General features: G+C 39.8%; 1 protein-coding gene across 2 annotated transcripts; it reads left to right on the forward strand.

The window, feature by feature from the left end:
- Nucleotides 1–1,401: 1,401 nt before the first annotated feature.
- GTPBP10 (GTP binding protein 10) lies at nucleotides 1,402–16,645 on the forward strand. Of its 2 annotated transcripts, none has more exons than XM_031939982.1 (10): nucleotides 1,402–1,612; nucleotides 2,482–2,675; nucleotides 3,115–3,206; nucleotides 5,838–5,982; nucleotides 9,281–9,354; nucleotides 10,964–11,016; nucleotides 13,546–13,653; nucleotides 14,278–14,355; nucleotides 14,975–15,098; nucleotides 16,373–16,645. In XM_031939982.1, the coding sequence occupies exons 1-10, from the start codon at nucleotides 1,580–1,582 to the stop codon at nucleotides 16,627–16,629; spliced, it is 1,158 nt and encodes a 385-aa protein (XP_031795842.1). In that variant the 5' UTR covers nucleotides 1,402–1,579; the 3' UTR covers nucleotides 16,630–16,645. The 2 variants fall into 2 exon arrangements, with proteins under 2 accessions (XP_031795842.1, XP_031795843.1); XM_031939983.1 differs by lacking the exon at nucleotides 1,402–1,612 and adding an exon at nucleotides 1,687–1,909.
- Nucleotides 16,646–20,566: the final 3,921 nt, after the last annotated feature.

A 20,566-nucleotide genomic window follows, 5' to 3' on the forward strand; every position in this document is an offset into this window, starting at 1 on the left:
AGCTCTATGACCTGGAAAGGGGTAATGGGCAGCAGAGCTGCCAGATAGCACCTGTTTCCCACACCTAGCTCTAATTCAGGGATATCCTGGGATTTCTTTTCACCCTGCTTTGTCTCAGCCCCTTTTCTCTAGGTGCTGGAATTCCTGCTACTGGGGGCAAGTTCCTGATAAGCCTCTGCACTGTCTACAATACCTCTCTGGCTTTCTGTGCTGGGCTGGACTTTGTCTTGGCTTTATCAGAATTCTCTCTGGAGAATTTCTTAGGTGCTTGTGGAAGGATGCTGAGCATGCTAGGCAAAAAGCAGACTTTTCCTGTTTTGACTCTACCCCTTGTCTTCCTCTACTTCCAAAGAACCCATTCTTACCCCCAACCCTTGCCTTCATCCTTGAAGACGACCAAATTCATGCACAAACACATTGACCTCTCAGTTTTTCCACCTCCTCACTTCCCACTCCTTTTTCACAGACCCAATGCCCTTCCATCTCCAACTGCTTCAATCCTGCTACACTACCTAGCACTCTGACCACTGACTCCCTTCCTTTCAGTTCATTTTAACAAACATAAGGGGTTATGAAGTACTTAGTGGAGGGAGAAAATACAATTACTCCTCCTTGAACTATTGGATCACATGAAATAGTGACATGATTTGGGTTACAAAAATACAAATACAATTTTTAATATGTCCTCAGTCAAGAGAGGGCATCTGAGAAATACAGTTTGGTATAATAGAATTCAGAACAGCGTACTTAAGTCTCAGCTACCTGCCCTACCTAAGTGTCTTTATTTTTCTGAGGCCCATTGTCTTTATCATTAAAATAAGAATAATCACTACCAATTAATCAATCAAAAAACATTTATTAAGCTCCTATTATAGACAACCTCTCAAGGAACAACTTCAAGAAGCTTACATTGGAGGGGAAAACACAGGGTGTCCCAAAAGCCTTAGTATTTAATATTTAAAGTTTAAGTCACAAACTTGCCCAAAAATCACCATTTTAAAGCTTAACTATACATTTCTGCAGCATTTGTTTTGCACATTTGGATAATTTGCATGTGCAGGACAGCCTCCATTACTAGATTCGAAAACCAACTGGTGATTGGGTAGAATTTTAATAAGATGTATCAAAAGTTTAAGTGGCCTTTTAAGCTTGCTTTGTGGTTTTGATAAAAATAACTGGGACCCCCTGCCCGAAGTGAATAAAGGCACATATGCAAAGGAACGGGAGGAGGGGGGTGGGGGGCGAACAGGACGCGTTCTCGAGAAGCAGCTGGTGGGCAAGGAGGTAAAAGCCGCGCCCCGAGACCTCAGTTTGCTCCCCGCAAAGCCGGCACGAGCCCCTCCCACGCTTAGTACACCCGCGCGGGACGCTTCGGGCGCTTCTCCGCCCCGCGGCACAGAAAGGCGGGGCCAGCTACGGAGCCTCGGCTGCGCCTGCGCCCTGGAGTCACGCACGCACCTGCGCCGGGCTCCGGGGCCGTGCGAGTGCTCGGCGGCGGGACGGGATCGCGGCCTAACCTGCTCACCGGCCCGGACGCTCTTCCCTGGCTCGGGGCCGGCCCTGAGTCTCGGCCGACGCCATGGTGCGCTGCAGCTGCTCGCTCCTGAGGAGGGTGCGTGTCCCTCGTCCCCTTCCTCCCGTCTCTCCCACTGCTCCCTCCCAGTCTTCCTCTTCCGGTCCCCTCCCCCCTGTTCTAGCCAGACTCTTTCCCCCAGACTGGGCCGGGTCGGAGGTTCTGGCTCCCCTCCCCTCGGGGAGGCTCTGAAGGCCTCGGGAGGCGCTGCTCCCCCGGCGGCGGGGCCCGGCCCGTCAGGAGGACGAGCTGCCGCCGGAGGCGGGCGCCCTTGCCCGCTGTCCCCCGAACACCGGGTCCCCGTCGGCCTCTTCTGTGGGATAAGTCCTCAGGAAGGTTCCTCGGAAAGCGGGGCGCTCTGTGATGCTTCTTAAGTCGGGAGGGGGGGGGGCGGGGTCAGCCCTGCGGGGAAGGAGGGACGGGGCCTGGCGGGCGCTCCTGGGGACTTCTCTCTCCGACCTCTGAGAGCTCACTTTGTCAAAAGTCCCGAGTTGGGTTTTCTGGGACAGTAAAGGGCGCCTTGTACAGCCGTCTCTCTGAACCTTGACGCGTGGTCCTCCCGCCTGGGCCTCCCTCTAAGTGCTCAGGCCGCTTCCTCCCGCAAAGTCCCCGCTGTAGGAAGCCACTCAACTGGCGGGGGCGTGGCTGGTAGCAGCGCGTCTGCCCTGCGGGCATCTGCTAAGTGGCCACCGGTGGCCTTTTCTCATCATCAATAATTATCAAGGAGATCAGTACTGGAGCCAAAATCACCCTTAGCTTAGTGATCAGTAGAGATTAACCTGGCCCTGGGGTCCCCTAGACTGTCCTTTTTGTAAATGTTTCATACACAGCTTTTACTATCCTAAGGAGCAAAGCCCTTTGTATCTAATAACTCCCTCTTCTCCCCCCCCCACCTTTTTTTTTCCCAGTATGGAAACTTCATGGACAATCTAAGACTCTTTGCAAAAGGAGGAGCAGGTGGCATGGGTTTTCCTCGATTAGGTGGAGAGGGAGGCAAAGGTGGTGATGTCTGGGTTGTAGCCAAAAAAAGAATGAGCTTAAAAAATATTAAGGATAAGCATCCGCAGAAACGGTTTGTGGCAGGAGACGGAGCAAACAGTCGGTAAGTGCTCATTGCATGATTTAGACTCACGACATTGTACAGCTATACTTTTAACAAAAATGAACCCAGTCCCCCCCCTCCCCTGCAAAGGAATTGCAGCTATATAATAAATAATCTTTTGCATAATTTCTGTTTATCTAACTCTGGAACTTATCCTAGCAAAATTGTAGTGTTGGAAATGTGTACCCAACTATACTCCTTAACTTTACCTTCCCTTCTATGACTTTTCTCCATCCAGATAGACCCTTCTTGTCTTCTGGGGTCCCTAATTTCCTCTTATTTTCTATATTGCCTTCCCCTTGAGAGTAAAGAGAAAAATCTTCTAACAATTCATATTTGTAAATCAGAACACCACTTGAATTATTGCCGTTTAGTTTATTTGATTTTCTCTCATTTTTTAAAAACTGTGGGCATTTACAATTTTATTTTTGCATTTCAGGATCAGTGCATTAAAGGGAGAGAAAGGCCTGGACTATGAAATACCTGTGCCTGTTGGTATTACAGTAACTGATGAGAGAGGCCAAATTATAGGTGAATATCCTAGTTTATTTTTTTGTAACTACTTAAGAAATGTGAACATTTTGAAAAATGATTGTTTATTGCCCTTTTTTTTTTCCACTTATAGTTTCTGTCTCATCCTTAGGAGATAAAGAATCTAAAACTTTGCTTAAATGCACCTTCAAGGAATAATTTTTATTTCTTAATTTTATTTGCATGTAGGAATGGGAAATATATTTAACTACTAATGCATGCTTTGAAACTTAGATGCAGCAAAGTAATGATCAATTCTCTGCTGCTTGTGCTAAATTGGGCCTAACAGCTCCAATAAAACACCATCTAGCAACAAACCATCCACATGTAGAACCATCAATTATAGAAACTACAAAAATTCTGAGTACTGTGGGTAAACTCTTTATTTGGCAGTATGCTTTCTAGGGATGTCCACAAGGGTGGTAAGGAACATATTGCCAGAATTAGGTCCGAAAGAAAGTGTGGGAGAAGAGGCCTATTGGACTGACTGACTAACCAACTGAAAGTCTGCAGAGCTGTTGTGCTAACCTCATTGTTGTATGGAGCGATTCGGTTTCCTGACATGGTTGTGGGAAAGGGCTATACAAGGACACTCTGAAGGTATCTCTGAAGTTTTTGGAATTGATCTTGTGACTCAGAGACACTGGCACAGGACTACCCGGTATGGTGTACCTACATCAAAAAAGGTGCTGTGCTATCTGAGTAAAGCCGAATTGAAGTCACAAGATGCACAAATTTAGAGAATGTGCCCCTTCCCCCCTCCCCCCCCCAAATGTTCCCAGATTATTTGTGCCCAAGCTGTGCTAGAATATCCCAAGTCCATATTTGTCTGATCAGCCACAGGTGGACACATTGCAATTTGACTCTTAATATAGTGGTTTCCATTTGGTCCTCTTTTCAAGAATGAAGGACAACTGACCAGCCAGCTATAGGTACAAGTCAGATAGTGAATTCCTTGGCTAAAGAATCAACTTAAAATAGACACATACCCCACCATTCTCACCTCTAGTCATGATTTCCATTTGGGAACAAACAGTTCCTCGTAATAACCTTCATTCTGCTCATTGGATAACTTGCTTTTGCAGATCCTTGATTCTCTTGCCTATTCACTGGACATCATCTTTGACCTCTCCAGATAGGGACTCATCTCTGCCCATCTATTCAAAGGACCTCCTGTGGTTCAATACTATATGTCTTTATCAGCCTTTCCCAAGAAACCATTTGCCAGTGGATACTAACCCTAATGCAGTTGCTTCCTAAAAGCTCTATTTATATTCCCCCTCTGGAAGAAACATCCACTTGGGGTCACCTGGAGTAACAACATAAATAATTCTTACTCGGGCTTTTCCATGTCCAACAGTAGCCAAATAATCTCAAATTCCCAGCCTTTTTCAGTCCTTAGATTTGTAATGTCATATATTCCTTTTGTTTCCTTGCAATTCCAAGAGATCAAAACTCATCCTTGTCTTTTTGAATGTGACTCTGTGTTGTCATATAAATTTATGGTATATGGGGGACTCCTAGTCTTGTGTGCCAAGCATTCTCCTCCCTCCAGGAAAGGAACTTTTACCTATTTTTGTAATAGGGATCCTTTTGGCAATCTGGTTAAACCTATGGGACCTTTTTAAGAATAATATTTTTAAATGCTCTAAATCACTATTGGTTAGAGGAATGCAAATTAAAATAACTGACTGACAGAAGAGGAAAATGGCAAATGCTGGAGAGTAGTGGAAAATGGGACATTAATGCACTGTTGGGTGTCTCAAAGAGATTTTTAAAATGGAAAAAGACACTGTAAAATATAGCAGCTTTTTTTTGTGATAGCAAAGAATTGGAAATTGAGAGGATGCCTATCAATTGAGGAATGGTTGAACAAGTTATAGGATATGATTGTGATAAAATATTGTTGTGCCATAAGAAAAGAGATGCAGGATGCTTTCAGAAAAACCTGAGAAGACAGAATGTGAACTAATGCAAAGTGAAATGAACAGACCAAGAAAACAATGTACATTATAGCAACAATATTGTACAGTGATCAGCTATGAATGACTCAAGCTATGCTCACCAATACAGTGAAATGAGATAATCCCAAAGGCCTTTTTTTCCCCTCCTTTATTTTAATTTTATTTTTAATTTATGGAATAAAAAAAGCATTTTTATAACATACTGCAATAAAAAAGAAATGATTCTGCAAAACTATTATGTATAACTTGCCATTCCTTTCAAATCTACAATAAATTGTATAAATTCTTTTTTTTTTCCTTTCCTTCACTCTAGAGATGGCTACCATTAGACACAAATAAGTATATCTTTGTAAAATAATTCTATACACGCTTCCATTTTTCAGGTTTTTCTTTAGATGCAGATAGCAACTTTCTTCAGAAAGCTTATGATGAAAAATGCTGCTAATCAAAGAAAAAAGTCTGAATTCAGATCAAAGCATACTTTTTTGCTTTTTAAATTTTTGTCTGTTTTCTTTTGTGACATGACCAATAAGAAAATGTTTTGCACAAATTACTTGCTTTCTCAATAAGGAGGGATTGAGATATACAGTTGTAGATTTATGAAAAAGTGTCATATCACTAGTAAATCATACTGATTCTGAATGTAAGCTTTTTTTTTTCCTTTTAGGAGAACTTAATAAAGAGGATGATAGAATTTTAATAGCACGAGGAGGACTTGGGGGTAATTTGCTTTCAAATTTCTTGCCATCCAAGGGTCAAAAAAGAATAATTCACCTTGATCTAAAGCTTATAGCTGACATAGGCCTTGTAGGGTGAGTAATACTTATCTTTTAAGATATGAATCTGAGGGGGAAATTGTTGTAATGAAAAATGGGCATTTTTAGATAAAATTGTATTAAGTAGTTATGCAAGGCAAAGATCAGTACTAACAAGGCATATTTTTTATCGGGAAAAAAATAGTATCTGGAATTGGAAGGGCATCAGTAGTATGGTCCTGGTTTAGGTGAACAGGGGCAAATCCTCATAGGCACAGGAGCTACAAAGAATGGATTCTTTTGAGGTTTTGACAAGTCCAGAGTCAGGCAAGAAGCATAATCAGAGCAGACTGCCATCATCAACAATAGGAGTGAAGGAAAGGAGCATGAGGGAAACATGCTTATTAAGCAGAGAGCTTGTGCTGAACATCTAGCATCTCATTTCATCTCCCAAGAAGCTTGTAAGGCAGGGGGCATTATCACACCCACCTTGTTGTGGAGTCGTTTCAGTTGTGTCTCACTCTTTGTGACCCCATCTGGGGTGGTATTGGTGAGGACTCTGGACAGATTGGCCATTTCCTTCTCCAGGTCATTTTATAGGTGAGGAAACTCAACCAGGGTGAAGTGACTTGCCCAGAATCACAGTTAGGAAGTTCCTGAAGGCAGATTTAAATTCAGGTCTTCCTGATTTAGAGCTCAGTGTGCTGTGCCATGTGGGTAGACTGCACACATTTGCAATTTGCTTGAGGGAGATTTGTCTCCCTCATACAAAAATACTGTATAGGTAAAGTATGTATGAGGAAGGCAAGCAGACATGCAAAGATGTTTAAGAACACTGAGCACTGAGTATTGAGAAGGATGTAACTGTTACCTAGGAGACTGGGAAGGCATCAAGGCAAATGTGGAGGCAGCCCTTAAAGGAAAAGAGGAGGTTTCAGCAGTCAGAGATAAGGAAGAAGTCCATTTCTAATGTTAGGGATAGACTACATAAAAGAACAAAAGTGGGAAAGTATTGGAAAGAATCAGAGAACAGCAGATGACTTAGTTTGTACAGAAGATAAATTGCTTGAAAAGGAATTAATATTGAATAAAGTTAGGAGCATATTTTGGACCAAGATTGTAGAGTGTTTTATGTCTACTTGAGAGATTTGTATTTTATTTTACAAATATTCTTACAGGGGTGGGTAGTGAGTATCTAGGAAAGGAAATCAAAAAAAATTTTTTTTAATATTTTACTAATAATGTGTATTATCAGACCTCATTTACCTTTTTTTTTTTTTTTTTAAACAGAGTTGTTAAGCTAATAGATCGAGGATATGTCTTAGATTTTTAGCAAAATATTTAAAAAAGTCTTGTGGAGAAATGTGAACTTAGCACTAATGCCCTGTTGGACTGGCCAAAGTTACAAAGACAGTCAGAGGTTTCCAGGAAAGTGCCTGAGGATATTTGGACATGATGGGACATTAGATCAAGCGGAAGACATTGGACCTAAGTAGAAATTTAAAGTCTTTACACTTGGGCTCCAAAAGCTACAAGTACAAGCACAAGATGGAGGAAATTTGAGAAAGATCTTGAGGTTTCAGGGTTCTCAGGCTCAGTATATGAATCACTGGTGTTATCAGATAAATGGCCGCAACAGATCGTGTAGTCAGGGTCTACGGTGAGAAGGAGAAGCTGGCGACTATTAGAAAGGATGATGAGAAGCCAAGAGTTTTGGGGAGCCACAGGATGAAAATAGGAAAGACCACTATTCCCTGCTGTAGGAGGATTGGCTGAAGTGAATGGAGATGTTTAACCCAGAAGTCTGGAATTGGGGGAGATAGAATAGGTCACTTAAAATGTTTGATTGTGGTGTGGAAAAGATTGGATAGCTCTCTTCTCCTTGGGCCCAAAGGCACAACTAGAAGCAGTGGGTGAAGGTTTCATAGGCACATTGAGGCTTGACATAATAGTAGTCACATGAAAAGATGCTATAAAGCTACCTAAAGTTAGCTTTAAAGTTGTATTATTAATGTTTTTTCATTTGCGCCTCATAACTGAAGAGAGCTGGTATAGATCAGATCAGGGAAAACTTCTGAAGCAAGTCAATTTATCCCTAAAATAGAATGGACATTCTGGGGTCGCCAGAACTTGGCTGACAATGGCCACAGAGCCAGCGACCAGTTTGGTTTGGATGAGAGGACATCTCAGGACTCTTCCAGGACCGATTCTGCATCAGGGGCCCTTGGGGTATTGAGGGGGCAGACAGAGGTGGCAAGTCAAAGGAAAAACGTGTGAATGAAGAAGGAGCCAGTCAGAGAAGAGCCTAGCATTCCTGTAGAGGTGGGCAGGGGTCAGGGAAATGACACTTGTGGCCGTGGGAAAAGAGAAAGCTCAGGGCATAGCGCAAGCTAGCCAGCAGTTTCTGGGAATCTCCTGGGTCCTGGCAGTGGATGGCCCGGGCCAGAATACCTGCCGAGCTCCCAGTCGGGAAGACCTGCATCCAGACCCCACCTCTTGACATGGCCTGGCTGCGTGATCCTGGGCAAGTTACTTAACCTCTGTTTGCCTCAGTTTCCTCATTTGTATAATGAGAACAAGAAGAATAATGACAATACATCAGAGGGCTGGGGTGCAGCTTAAATGAGTTAGCATTTGTAAAGCTCTATATAAATGCTCACTGCGACAGTTGTTATGTGGGGACACAGGACAGATTGCAGCAGATTGGAGGCCAAAAGATGGAGAGTGTTATTCTAGAAGTGTAGTAGTGAATGGGAGCAGAAGCAACAATAGTACAAACATGTCACAGGGTCTAGGAAGGACCTGGTTTTTCTCCCCAAGAATAGAGGAGATCTCCCTATCTAAAAATAGATCAATAATCTGGGATAAGGAAGATTTATTGTATTCAGAGCAGTAAAGTAAGGAACCTGTTAGCAAAAAGAAATTGAAGATTAAAAAAGGAAGGATGAGGTGGAATCAGAAGCACAGTTAGATCAATTGGATTTGACAAGAGAATAGGGCCGTCATTCTTTGATATTGGAGGGGGGAGGAAGGCAATTAGTTGGTCCCGTCCCTTCTAGAGCTCTGTCCTAGATCTAATTTTGAGGGTTGGGATATTATAGCTATGATCAGACATAGGATTGGAAAATAATAAAAAGTTAGGTTGGTTGTTTTGTGAATTCCTAAAACTGGTGCTCTTTAAGTTTGTTTTAATTTTTTGTTTCATAATTTTTAAAATTTTTATTTATATATGATTGTCTAGTCCATGAATAATGCTCAAGAAAAAAAACTTCTTAAATCATTTGAAATTCAGGATTAAGATGGTGCTAATGATTTTAATATTCACTAAATTTGTAATTTTACTTTTTCATTTCAGATTTCCAAATGCTGGAAAATCTTCTTTACTAAGTAAAATTTCCCATGCAAAACCTGAGATTGCAAATTATGCATGTAAGTAATATGGCTTCTTGTTTTGTACTATGAGTTTAAATCAAAGATTAGCAAAAGGTCTGTGAGCTTAATGAATTCTTATTCACCTTTATTACTGCCATTGTTGCTATGGTGATATTTCTTTGAGGCAACTTTTCTGTATTTGAGAAAATACCAATGATTGGTTTTGATCATGTAGCCTTTGAGAAAATAAATTAGCTTAGCCTTGGCTAAAGGGCAACAGAATAAAGTCAGATAAGAGATTCATTTCTGTTCAAGTTTGCCTTTCTCAAATCTCCTTATAACTTGGTTAGGGAAGTAATCCACAGAGAGAACTAAGATGATTGAATGCAAGAATAGCCACAGAAAAGAGTTATTGGGAAAGAAACTACAGAAGTTGGTAGAAAAACCAAAGAAAAATTATAGAAGAAATGATTGAAGGGGAAATGTTACATTCTCCCTAAAAAGGTGTAGAAAGGCCAGTTCTTTTTTAACTAATACTACAGAGTTTTGATAATTACTGTTTATCATATAATTTGATACTCTTCCATCCTACCTTATAAGAATGAAGCGCAGAGAAACAACCAACACAGAGACATTAGAGAGAGGAGGAGAGCTGGTAGTTCTGAAAACCTAGGCACTTTGGGGCCTAGAGACACTCCCCTCCTCCTTCCCCCCATGAAGGGTGTGGTGCTCTCCAAAATCTTTACAAAGAGGAAAGTGAATGAGACAAGGTGTGTGTAGTAGATTAATGGGAATGGGATAAAGAGGAAGGGAAAGAGGATAAGGGAGGGATCCTTGAGTGGGAATAGGTTAAGTAATAAATAGCAAGGCAAATGAAGGAGTAGAATTCAAGTAGAAGAGGACTCCATAGAAGAATTTATCAGAAAAAAAAAGTCAAACTTAAAAATTCAATTCAATCAAGAGGAATCTTCATTACATGTCAGCCATATTAATAGTTTTAGATGCATGTTTACATATGTATATTGTGTGTATATATCTGTATGTGGGTGTGAGTGAATATACATATATGTATATATAAATATATCTACTTAACCTGTAACCTTGGGGAAGGGGAGTAGATGAAAATGAAAAAAAGTACACAGCAGAGAACAAAAGAATCACTCACAAGGAAGCAAAGAAAAGATCCAGTCATGAATATAATGTCTCCAATTATTACATATGCTTTCTTGAAATGGAAATTTATTGGTACATATTTTGAATTGCCCCTTATGTTCTGTTCATCACATGACAGTGTTTTATTTTATGACTTTTTCGGTCACTCTTCTATTTTGTTTTTTCTTCTTTTAAGTAAGTGGTTTTTTTGTTGTTGTTTTGTTTTGTTTTTGTTTTTTTTAAGAATAAGAAGGGGCAAGGCCTCCCTCCCATTGCATCCAGAGCCATCTCCAGTTGTCCTGAACCTTACCACTGAACCCTTTTGGTTCTGTGAGTGTGTATAGCCACCCCTCACTTTAATCCAAAATTCACTTAACATGTCATAGCATAATCTCCCTGATATCATGGTCCTCTTTGAGAATAAAGGACCAACAACAGCCAAGTGAATTGACAATTGCTAGAATTACAGCCTAAAATTTTTATTACTAATTAAAATATACTTTTTCTTATTTAGTTACAACATTAAAACCTCAGTTGGGAAAGATTATATATAAGGATTTCAAGCAGGTGAGTGTATATATAGAAAAATAATTTAACATTTTCTAAATGCTATGTTTAATCCAGGGTTATTTTTATGCCACAGTAAGAGAATAATACAGTTAATTATCTGATTTCTGTGTAATAAGGTTTAATAAAATACAATTTTAAAATTTTAATAAAATAAAATAATAAAAACTTTATGAAAGTTTATCAAAACAAATATCATTTTGAAAAGAAATGAATAAATAAGTTTTATGTAAACAATAGAATTAGTGTGCCATTTAGAGTATGATAAATCCATATATGTAAAAGAATCCAATATAAAAATACTTATTGTCTTAATTGTAAATCTCATTTTCTTTCCCCTGTATTATTTTAACATACACATAAGTGTGTTTATTTATATGTGTGTAAGCATTTAGTTACTGACCTGAGCCTGACTTCTTTCCTAACTGGTTCCTCTACTTGATTTGCCTCCTTGATTCTCTCCCCTTTTCTCCCCCTCCCCCAAAAAAGGAGCCCAAGGAATTATTTTATGGAACTTGGCAAAAAAAAATTAATGGAAGAAAAATCAAAATTTTCAAGGGAATGAAAATGTAGGATTGAAGGATATCAAATTATATGACAGATGGTAGTAATCAAAACTATGTTAATATTAGTTTAAAAAAAAAAAAAGTATAACAGAAAAGTTAGCCAGAAGAATAAACAAGCCATGCAAGATCCAGAAGCGATCAAACTTGAGAAGCAGTTGTTCTGTAACCCAAGATTACAATCATTCAACAAGGACTACTAGGAAAACTAGAAAATGGTAATTAGGTTCAACTAACTATATATCAATTTACTATAATAAGCTTCAGATGAATTAAGACCTAATTAAAAAGGTCACATCATAAAAGTAACTAGAAGAGAAGGAAAGAGAAAAGTTCTGATTGTTTGGGAACTGAACCTTTGATTTCATTGTTATAGAGAACTCCCGATGAGAAAACTCACTTTAACTCACAATGAGTCAAAGTCTTCCCTAGAACTTAGGATCTTGGAGACTTGCCTTGAGTCACTGAGAAGTGAAGCTTGTTGTTCTGCATGCTAAGCAAATGTGTACTGAAGGCAGGCCTGGCACTTGGCTCTGAGATTGGCTTTCTCTCCAGAGTTGTGTTGTCCTATGAAATCAGTGTGGAAGTTTTTAATGGGTTGAGGGGGGAGTCCAAGCAAGTATCTTTGTTAACAATCTGGTATCTAAAGATATCCAAGGATATATTTATGTGTGTATGCACACATACAGACCTCTAGATACAACAGTTCTATACACCAGAGCTTCTTAAAACATTTTCTACTTGTGACCCCTTTTCACCTGAGAAATTTTTATATGACCCCGGGTATATAAAATATATATGGGTGTATAAAATAATAGATATACAAATCAAACATTTACTGATAACCACAATTTTGTGACCTCAACATTTATTTACAAAATCCATATGGGGTTGAGACACCTATAGTTTAAGAATAAAAAAATATTAATGAGAAAAGCAAATTAAAACAGATTCTATACATCAATACAATTATTTTGTACAATTTTAATAATATCAGAGTAAAGAGAATCTGCAAGAGTGCATCCAATTTAGCTCCTTGTATTTTTTTTTAATGGTAGCTTTTTATTTTTCAAAATACATGCAAAGATAGTTTTCAACATCTACCCTTGCAAAACCTTGTATTTCATATTTTTCCTCCTTTCTTCCCCTTCTCCCTTCCCCAGTACAGCAAGTAATCCAATAGAGGTTAGATATGTGCAATTCTAATTTCTAAGCAAATTCCCACATTTAATGTGCTGCACTCCTTGTATTTATTTCTACCCAGCTATAAGGAGTGTAAGAAGGAGGGTGGCGGGCAATGTGGCATAATGGAGAAAGTACTGGATTTGGAGTCCAAGGACCTGAGAAGTATTCAAGTCTCCACTATTTGTCACCTTTTGGATTCAATTTCTCATTTGCAAAATGAGGGGATTTGGGTCTGGTGGCCTCTTGAGATCCCATCCAGATTTAAATCTGTCATCCTCTGTCACTGCCGAGGTGTGCACTTGAAAAACTCGGAGTTATCATCCCATATAATTAGAAAATATTAGAGGCATACTGATTACTGGTCATCCTCCTTTTGTAGTGTAAGTGTAGGGCATTGTAAGAAGTAGTACCTACTAAGTAATAACAAATCAAGTGATGATTTAGCTCAGAAAAGAAAATGTTGATAGCATTTTTAAACCCTATGCCTGACATTTTTAGATTAATAAACCCTGGCAAATAGAATTAGATGTTCGTTTTCAGATTGTGGCAAAAAATTGTGGTTTTTTTTATTAACTCAGATTGCTATAAAATAAACGACTTTCTTGAAACATGCATGTAAAAATCACCAGGTAATCAATTGATGATTCATGAAAGTAACTAGAAATTCAGGATTGTTGACTTTTCCTCTTATACATATTTTTCCTGCTCTTAAAAATTCATGATTTTAAATATCTTTAAACATTTCCTCTTTTTCTTGAAAATTATTTGAATTTTCAATTAGGTATCTGTAGCTGATCTTCCAGGTTTAATAGAAGGAGCACATATGAACAAAGGAATGGGACATAAATTTCTCAAGCATGTAGAAAGAACCAAACAGCTTCTTTTTGTTGTAAGTAGATTAATATTGTCCAGCTTTCCCTGGGCCCATGGACCTCACTTTCCATGGGATCATCTTGGCAAATAGTTTGCCTATTTTTTTTCTGCGGTGAATTAAAGCAGACAGGGTTAAGTGACTTGTCCAGGGCCCCACAACAGCAAGTATCTGAGGGAGTATTTGAACTTCAGATTTCCAGATGCCAGGCCCAACTCTGCACCACCTAGTTGCCCCTGTGAGTAGATGGCCTAAATTTAACTGATCAAGCAAACTTTGGTCAGATCATGTCTTTCAGAAATATTAAATATCATGAAACTAGTCTTTATAGAAGCTGCATCCTGAGATTTAGAAAGCAGTGGGTTGGAGGTTGACAGTCATTCCCCAGAGCATTCCCCAGACCTCTTTCTTTACCAACTCTTCTTTTCATTTTGCTTAACTGTTGAAATTTTAAAGGGGCAATGTTGACTTTACTAAATCAGATTTTACTTTGAGGGTTACTTAGATATTAAGATCTTCAACACATTCTGTTATTTTGAATATTTTGTCTTTACCTCACCACAAAGTAACTTTTTCAAAACACCATAGTTCTTCAGACAGCATGTTGACAGTTTTAAATACTGTTCCATTCCTTGTTTTTAGGTTGATGTCTCTGGGTTTCAGCTTTCTTCAAAAACTAAGTTCAGATCTGCCTTCGAAACTATAATATTGCTCACAAAAGTAAGTTTGCCACCCTCTAAATTCTGAAAAGGTATATTTTTAAATTTTTAAAAATAGAAGTTATTGTTTTTGAACTAGAACATGTTAGTTCTAACTAACAAGTTAGTTAGTCATGTTAGTTAAATGCCCCAGGATACTTATGTTTCTGTTGAAAATAACTCTTTGAAACTGAAAATTTGGTTAATTAAAATAAATAACATGGAGAGGCCCCAGGGAGTAGTGGACCCGGACCTGGAGTCAGGAAAACTAGATCCTCCATTATTTTTGTTCTTTAATTCCTAGAGCCTCCCTTTCTTTTTACCTAAAATAAGGGTGATAAGAATACTTTCTTTACAGAAACAAATAAAATAACCTGGATAAGGTGCTATCATGATAAACCCCAAAGTTAAATGTATGTAGGGAAACTGCTGGAGATGAATTCATGTCACTCAATTAAAGTTTTCCTAACTCCAGTCTCACATTCTGTTCACCATGCTGTACTGATACTCATTTGATAGATTTCAGTTTATCATACAATGACAGTCAATCAGTCACGTCAGTAAGAAAATATTAACATAAAAATCAGAGTATTTAGAAAGGATATTTTGTAGAAGTAATCTATCACTTTATTATTGTAAAGGAGCTGGAATTATACAAAGAAGACCTTATGATGAAACCTTCACTGCTTGCAGTTAATAAAATGGATTTACCAGATGCTAAAGATAAATTCAGTGAACTTATGAACCAATTACAGAATCCTAAAGGTAAATTAAGTCAATTTGTTATTCACCTTGGATTTATTGTCAGCTACATGCTTTAAGAAACAAATATAATAAAAATATAAGTAAATATAAAATAGAAATATTATAACACTTCTCAAAGAATTTAGTCTACTTAGGGATTAAAATTTATGCACATGAAACATTTATAGTGAAATGATTTGGGGGAAAGTGTTAATTTTGGGCTGAAAAGCTGACATTGAGAGGTAGCTGATTCATCCGAGTTTGTGAGAGCACCTCAAGTTTGTAAGCGTTCCCAAGGAGTAAGGTATAGCACATTGAATTATAGTTTGATTAAGGGCAGAGAGTAAGAGTTTGATCAGGGAAGCGCCAATATATAGATCTAAGACAGGTCATACATCCTGTACATGTTGGGTAAATTAGGAAAGATTGAGCCCATGCAGAGAAGTAGCAACGTGAAGTATTTTTTAGACTAACTCCAAATCCTTCCCACTTTGCACACAATACCTGACTTCCTTTCTTTAGAAAATCCCCCTTCTTAAGTTATCTTTGCTAGAAGAGGAACCTTCAATGGATCAGAGGTTCTCTCTTGATCAGTATAGTTATAACCTACTTTGTTTTGCTATGCAGATCTTCTCCATGTTTTCCCATAAATCTTCTGTAGCAGAATATGCTTAATGTGCTGGAAACCCCTCTTCTAGGTTTTTTTTAATTTCCTTTTACCTTTATCAAGAGTATCACTAAGGCTGCACTTGTTCACCCTCATCAAAGTGCCCATCTCACACATTTTTCTGATCCTACATTTCTTAGATATCAATGCCAGTTCTTGTTTGTGAATTTTCACTAAAATACCTTAATATCTAAAATATTTTATTGCTCTGCCTGGTGTTTTTCCATTGCATTTTGGATCCCCAGCTTATTTTGCTTTATTAGAGATCTTGGTTTGTGATGTTCTAGGATTCACAACCCTACAACAATGTGTTGGTTTTTTTTTTGTATCAGCAAGGCCAATTTACCACTCACAAATACCGCCACAGCCAGAATCTCAGATTATAATTTGTTTATTTGGAAAGAAATTATATATTGAAGCTTCATTTAATTAAAATGGTGTCCGTGAAATCTTTTCCATTATTATTAGGAAAGTAGGAATTAGCTACTCAGAGGTCCTTTTTATACATTGAGAGAATTTTAAATGTTTAGTTTTGTAATTGAATATTCATAAGTCACTATCAGGATAATAATGATATAATTTATATAGGACAATCAAAATAATTAAACTCTTTCTTTGTTCATTTTAGATTTTTCACATCTCTTTGAAAAAGATGAAATTCCAAGGAAAACTTTGAAGTTCCAAAATATCATTCCAATTTCTGCACACACAGGAGAAGGAATTGAAGAATTAAAGAACTGTTTAAGACTATCTCTAGATGAACAGTCCAATCAGGAAAATGAAAAGTTTTCTGAAGAACAGTTACTTAATTTACGGAATTCAAAATTATCATATATTGATTCATCATCAGAATCTTCTAGAATGGAAATAACTAAAGGTCATTAAAATGTTATCCATGGTATTAAGTGACCTCAAAGATGCCTTTCTACTCAATATGTGATCTTTTGACATTGTATTTCTAGAATCATTGAAAGTGTCTTTCTAACTACATCTTTTTATATGTCATCATTAAGAACCTTATCTTTTACAGGAGCAGGAGGCTGGGGAGAAGTCAGTAGTTCACAATGACAAGAAATTATGTTTTTACCTTTCAAGGTATTCAAGGAATGAGACATTCAGTGAAAGACAGGGTCAGTCAGAAAATGTTAAGTGCCACTACTGGGCACTATGCACTACTGGTGTGTCTCTGGATGTGAAAACATTTAAAATATTTTTTTACAAAGAGCATTCTTACTGTTTTTAATATGTTATTAAGGTCATCAGAACAGTTCTTAACCTGGGGTCCATGGACTGACTTTAAAATATATTTTATTAATCATATTTCAATATTATCTGTTTCCTTTGTTATTCTGTGTATTTTATGCATTTAAATACACTGTTCTGAGAAGGCCAGTCTATAAAGGCTTTACCAGGTTGCCAAAGGAGTTCTATGACACAAAGGTTAAGAAATTCAGTTCTGGCGTATTACATAGTCAGTGTGTATCCCATAATTGGGTATTGATTTTATTTATCTTTGACAACTTTTATAAATCTGAAATTGGACCTTTCAAGTCCTCTTTGCTAAATTTTTATAACAGTAGAAAATACTGAAGAAAGTAGATGAGAATTTTCCTAAAACTCTTTCTTGGTTAAGTAGAATAGAGCTCATTTCTGGGCTTTCACTACTAGAGGAAACTCAACTATTGGGGAAAAAAAACTCAACACTGCCTGATCTACAACTCATGATCTTAGAGAGGTGTCTGACTGGACCAGTGCTGGGACTTGAGTCAGGTCAAAGTGTAATTAGGAAGTGCTGAATAAAATAAAGATAAAGTAAAACATTAAGTCATACTAATTTTCGAAATGGGTGGCACTAGCCTAAGGCATTGAGACTTTAAGTGACCTCAGGGTAATTAAAATCAGGTCTCAGAGGCAAGACTGTTTCTTCCTAGCTCAGACTGTCTGATGATATGTTTTGTTGCAAATTTATATTTGGCGATTGTGAGTAGGTTCAGTGGTGTCCAACTCTGACATCAATTGAGGTTTTCCTGGCAAAGATAACTGAGGGTAGGGTTTTTTTGTTTTAATATTTAGACCTCATACTGATTTAGTCTTAGTCTGCATCAGCATATGTCAATTCAGAACACTGACGTACTATTTAGTGTCCCCTTTTCCATACTTCTACTTCTGTTTTGACATTCTTCAAGGCTACTTTATGAATGAAGGAAAGAAAAAAATTTATTAGCCCTTAATACATACAAAGCATTGTGTTAAGTGCTGGGGATACAAATTAGAAAAGCCACATAGTCCCTGATCATAAGTTTATATGAAATCATGAGTAGAAAAAAGATTCTAGAAACCATTTCTACCAGTATTTATAAATATACTGGTAGAAATAAATCATACTGGAACTAAGATCCTGAAGAAGTAAAAATTCGGGTTGTGAATTGTGAGATATGTTGTGAATGTATTGTTGTGAAACAAACTGAGAACACTGTCTACGTAATAGCAATGTTGTATGAAGAATAATTGTAAGCAACCGTAAAGCATCTCTTTAGGAAGACACTATGTCTTTCTAAAAAAGAAACTGATAGCTAGAAGGACACATGGGACTTTCTATAAATCTGCGACAAATGGTGGCTTTCTCTAGTGCAGGACACAATTAGGAACTTAAAATGTAACCCCAATAAATTATTCTAATATATAAATAAAAATTAAAAAATTAATTAGTTAATGGACAATGTTAAATACATTTACAAAATACATCATTCGCCTTACCAGTCAATAAGTGGAACATGAGGTTCGTCATGCTCATCCATTAGGCCGTTTTGTTTACCTTTTTTAATTGTAAATTATTATTTTTCTAAACACGTTGCAAAGATAAATTTTCAACATTCACCTTTGCAAAATCTTGCATTCGAAATTTTTCCCTCCTCCACCTTTCCGAGATAATAGCAAACAATCTAATAAAAGTTAAACATGTTAAACTTTTTTTTTTTTAAGTAACTTGGGAATCAGTTTTGTACTTGAACTTGATTTTTGAAGTTTTTCTCCAAGAGCCGATTATATCGGGATTCTACCAGGAAATCAAGTACAGGGTTACGGATAACAATTGGATAGTAAGGTTTCATTCTAAGTTGGGAGGGGCCTTGAGGCCACAGACTCCATCCAGCCCTCTCGTTTTCTGCACGAGAAGACTAGAAAGGTGGGTGACTTGCCCAGGCCAGTAAACTAGTGGGGTGCAACTCACGCGGAAGCCGCTAATCCCCACGGCAGCTAGGTGGCGCCAGAGTCCGCGAAACGCCAGCCCTGGCGTCAAACGCCCCGGGTCCGACTCCCAGCGGGACCCCGAGCCCCGGCAAAGGCGGCATCTGCCGAGAAAGCTCCGAAGGGATCAGGAAAATGACCAGCCCGTGGCCGCGCGCCGCCTGAGGGCGTTTGTTTTTTGCCTGAGGCACTTGGGGCTAAGTGACTCGCCCAGGGTCGCCCAGCGAGGACGCGTTCAGTGTCCCGGGTCACATTTGAACCCTGGTCCTCCCGACCGCAGGTCTGATGCCCCCACGACTGCGCGCGCTGTAATTCCCCGCGGGCCCCGGGCCGGCCTGAGCGGGAGGCGCCCCCCTCCATCCCCGTCCCCCGCCGTCCCTGGCCCGCCGCCGCCTTAGGCCGGCCTCTGTGCCCGCTCCTCCCGCCCGGGCCCTGGGAGCCCGGCAGGGCGGCAGGCTGCGTTACCGCGCGCCGCGGAGGGCCCGCCGCCGCCTCCGGCCTCTGACCCCATTCCCAAGGGCAGCACGGGGGCGGCCGCGCCCCGGGCCCGGCCCGGCTTTGTACGCCGGAAGCAGGCGGGAAAGAGCTGACGAGGGCCAGCGGGGGCGGGGACCCGGGATCAGAACCAAAGCTCGCCTTGCGCCGCCGGAAGGAATCTGGGCCAGGTCGCCGACCTCGGGCCTCGGCTTCCTCATCAGTAAAAGGAATGGGTCAAACTTCATGTGCCAAGGTTATCCTTGGAAACAATTTACAGTAGGAAGACAATGGGGACGGGGAAGAATGAAAGGAACGCGTACTTAAAGGGAGCGATAGGTTACCGGCACCTCCCAGGTAACATACGGCAAAAAGGGTCACCAGGAGCACAAAAGGCAGGCGGGTTCCGCGCGGGACCGTGGGTGCCCTTGGCTTTCAGACCGTTAGCCCCCCCTTGCCACCCCTGCGGGGCTCTTCCCACGAAGGAGCGCCCTCACTAGCGCTGCCGTGTGGGCGGAGCTGGCGCCACGGAAGCGGCCCTAGGACGGTCACCGGCAGCGGGCTCTACCTTGCGCCGCCCTTCCTCGGTCCCGCCGTCCGAGATGCTCGGCACCTAACGCACAGCGAGGGCCATGGAGCAAACCTTGGTTAACCAAGCTTTGAGATTTGCAAAGGACTTGCGAGCATCTCGTTTGATCCCCGAAAGAACCTCGGGAAATAGCTGCTGTCATTATGCCCATTTCACAGTTGAGGGGCCCGAGGCGCAGGAGTTAAGTGATTTGTCCGGGGTCACACAGCTAGTGTCTGAAGTCCCGTCCCCCCCCTCCGATCCACTGCACCTCCCAGCTGATGACAAGGTTACCTTGTGATTTCTACCGGCGCAGGGGCATCTGGGTTCTCAGGGAATATTTAAATGTTTCCTTCACAAGCTCATTGTACAATATTTCAGAGTCCGATTCTCTTTGCACATCAAAATAACGTTTTGGTCAGGTATACTTATTGTGTATCTAAGTTATATTTTAATGTATTTAACATCTACTGGTCATCCTGTCATCTAGGGGAGGGGGTGGGGGGGTAAGGGGTGAAAAATCGGAACAAGAGG

This window comes from Sarcophilus harrisii, chromosome 5, assembly GCF_902635505.1.
Source record: "Sarcophilus harrisii chromosome 5, mSarHar1.11, whole genome shotgun sequence".
Classification (NCBI taxonomy): Eukaryota; Metazoa; Chordata; class Mammalia; order Dasyuromorphia; family Dasyuridae; genus Sarcophilus; species Sarcophilus harrisii.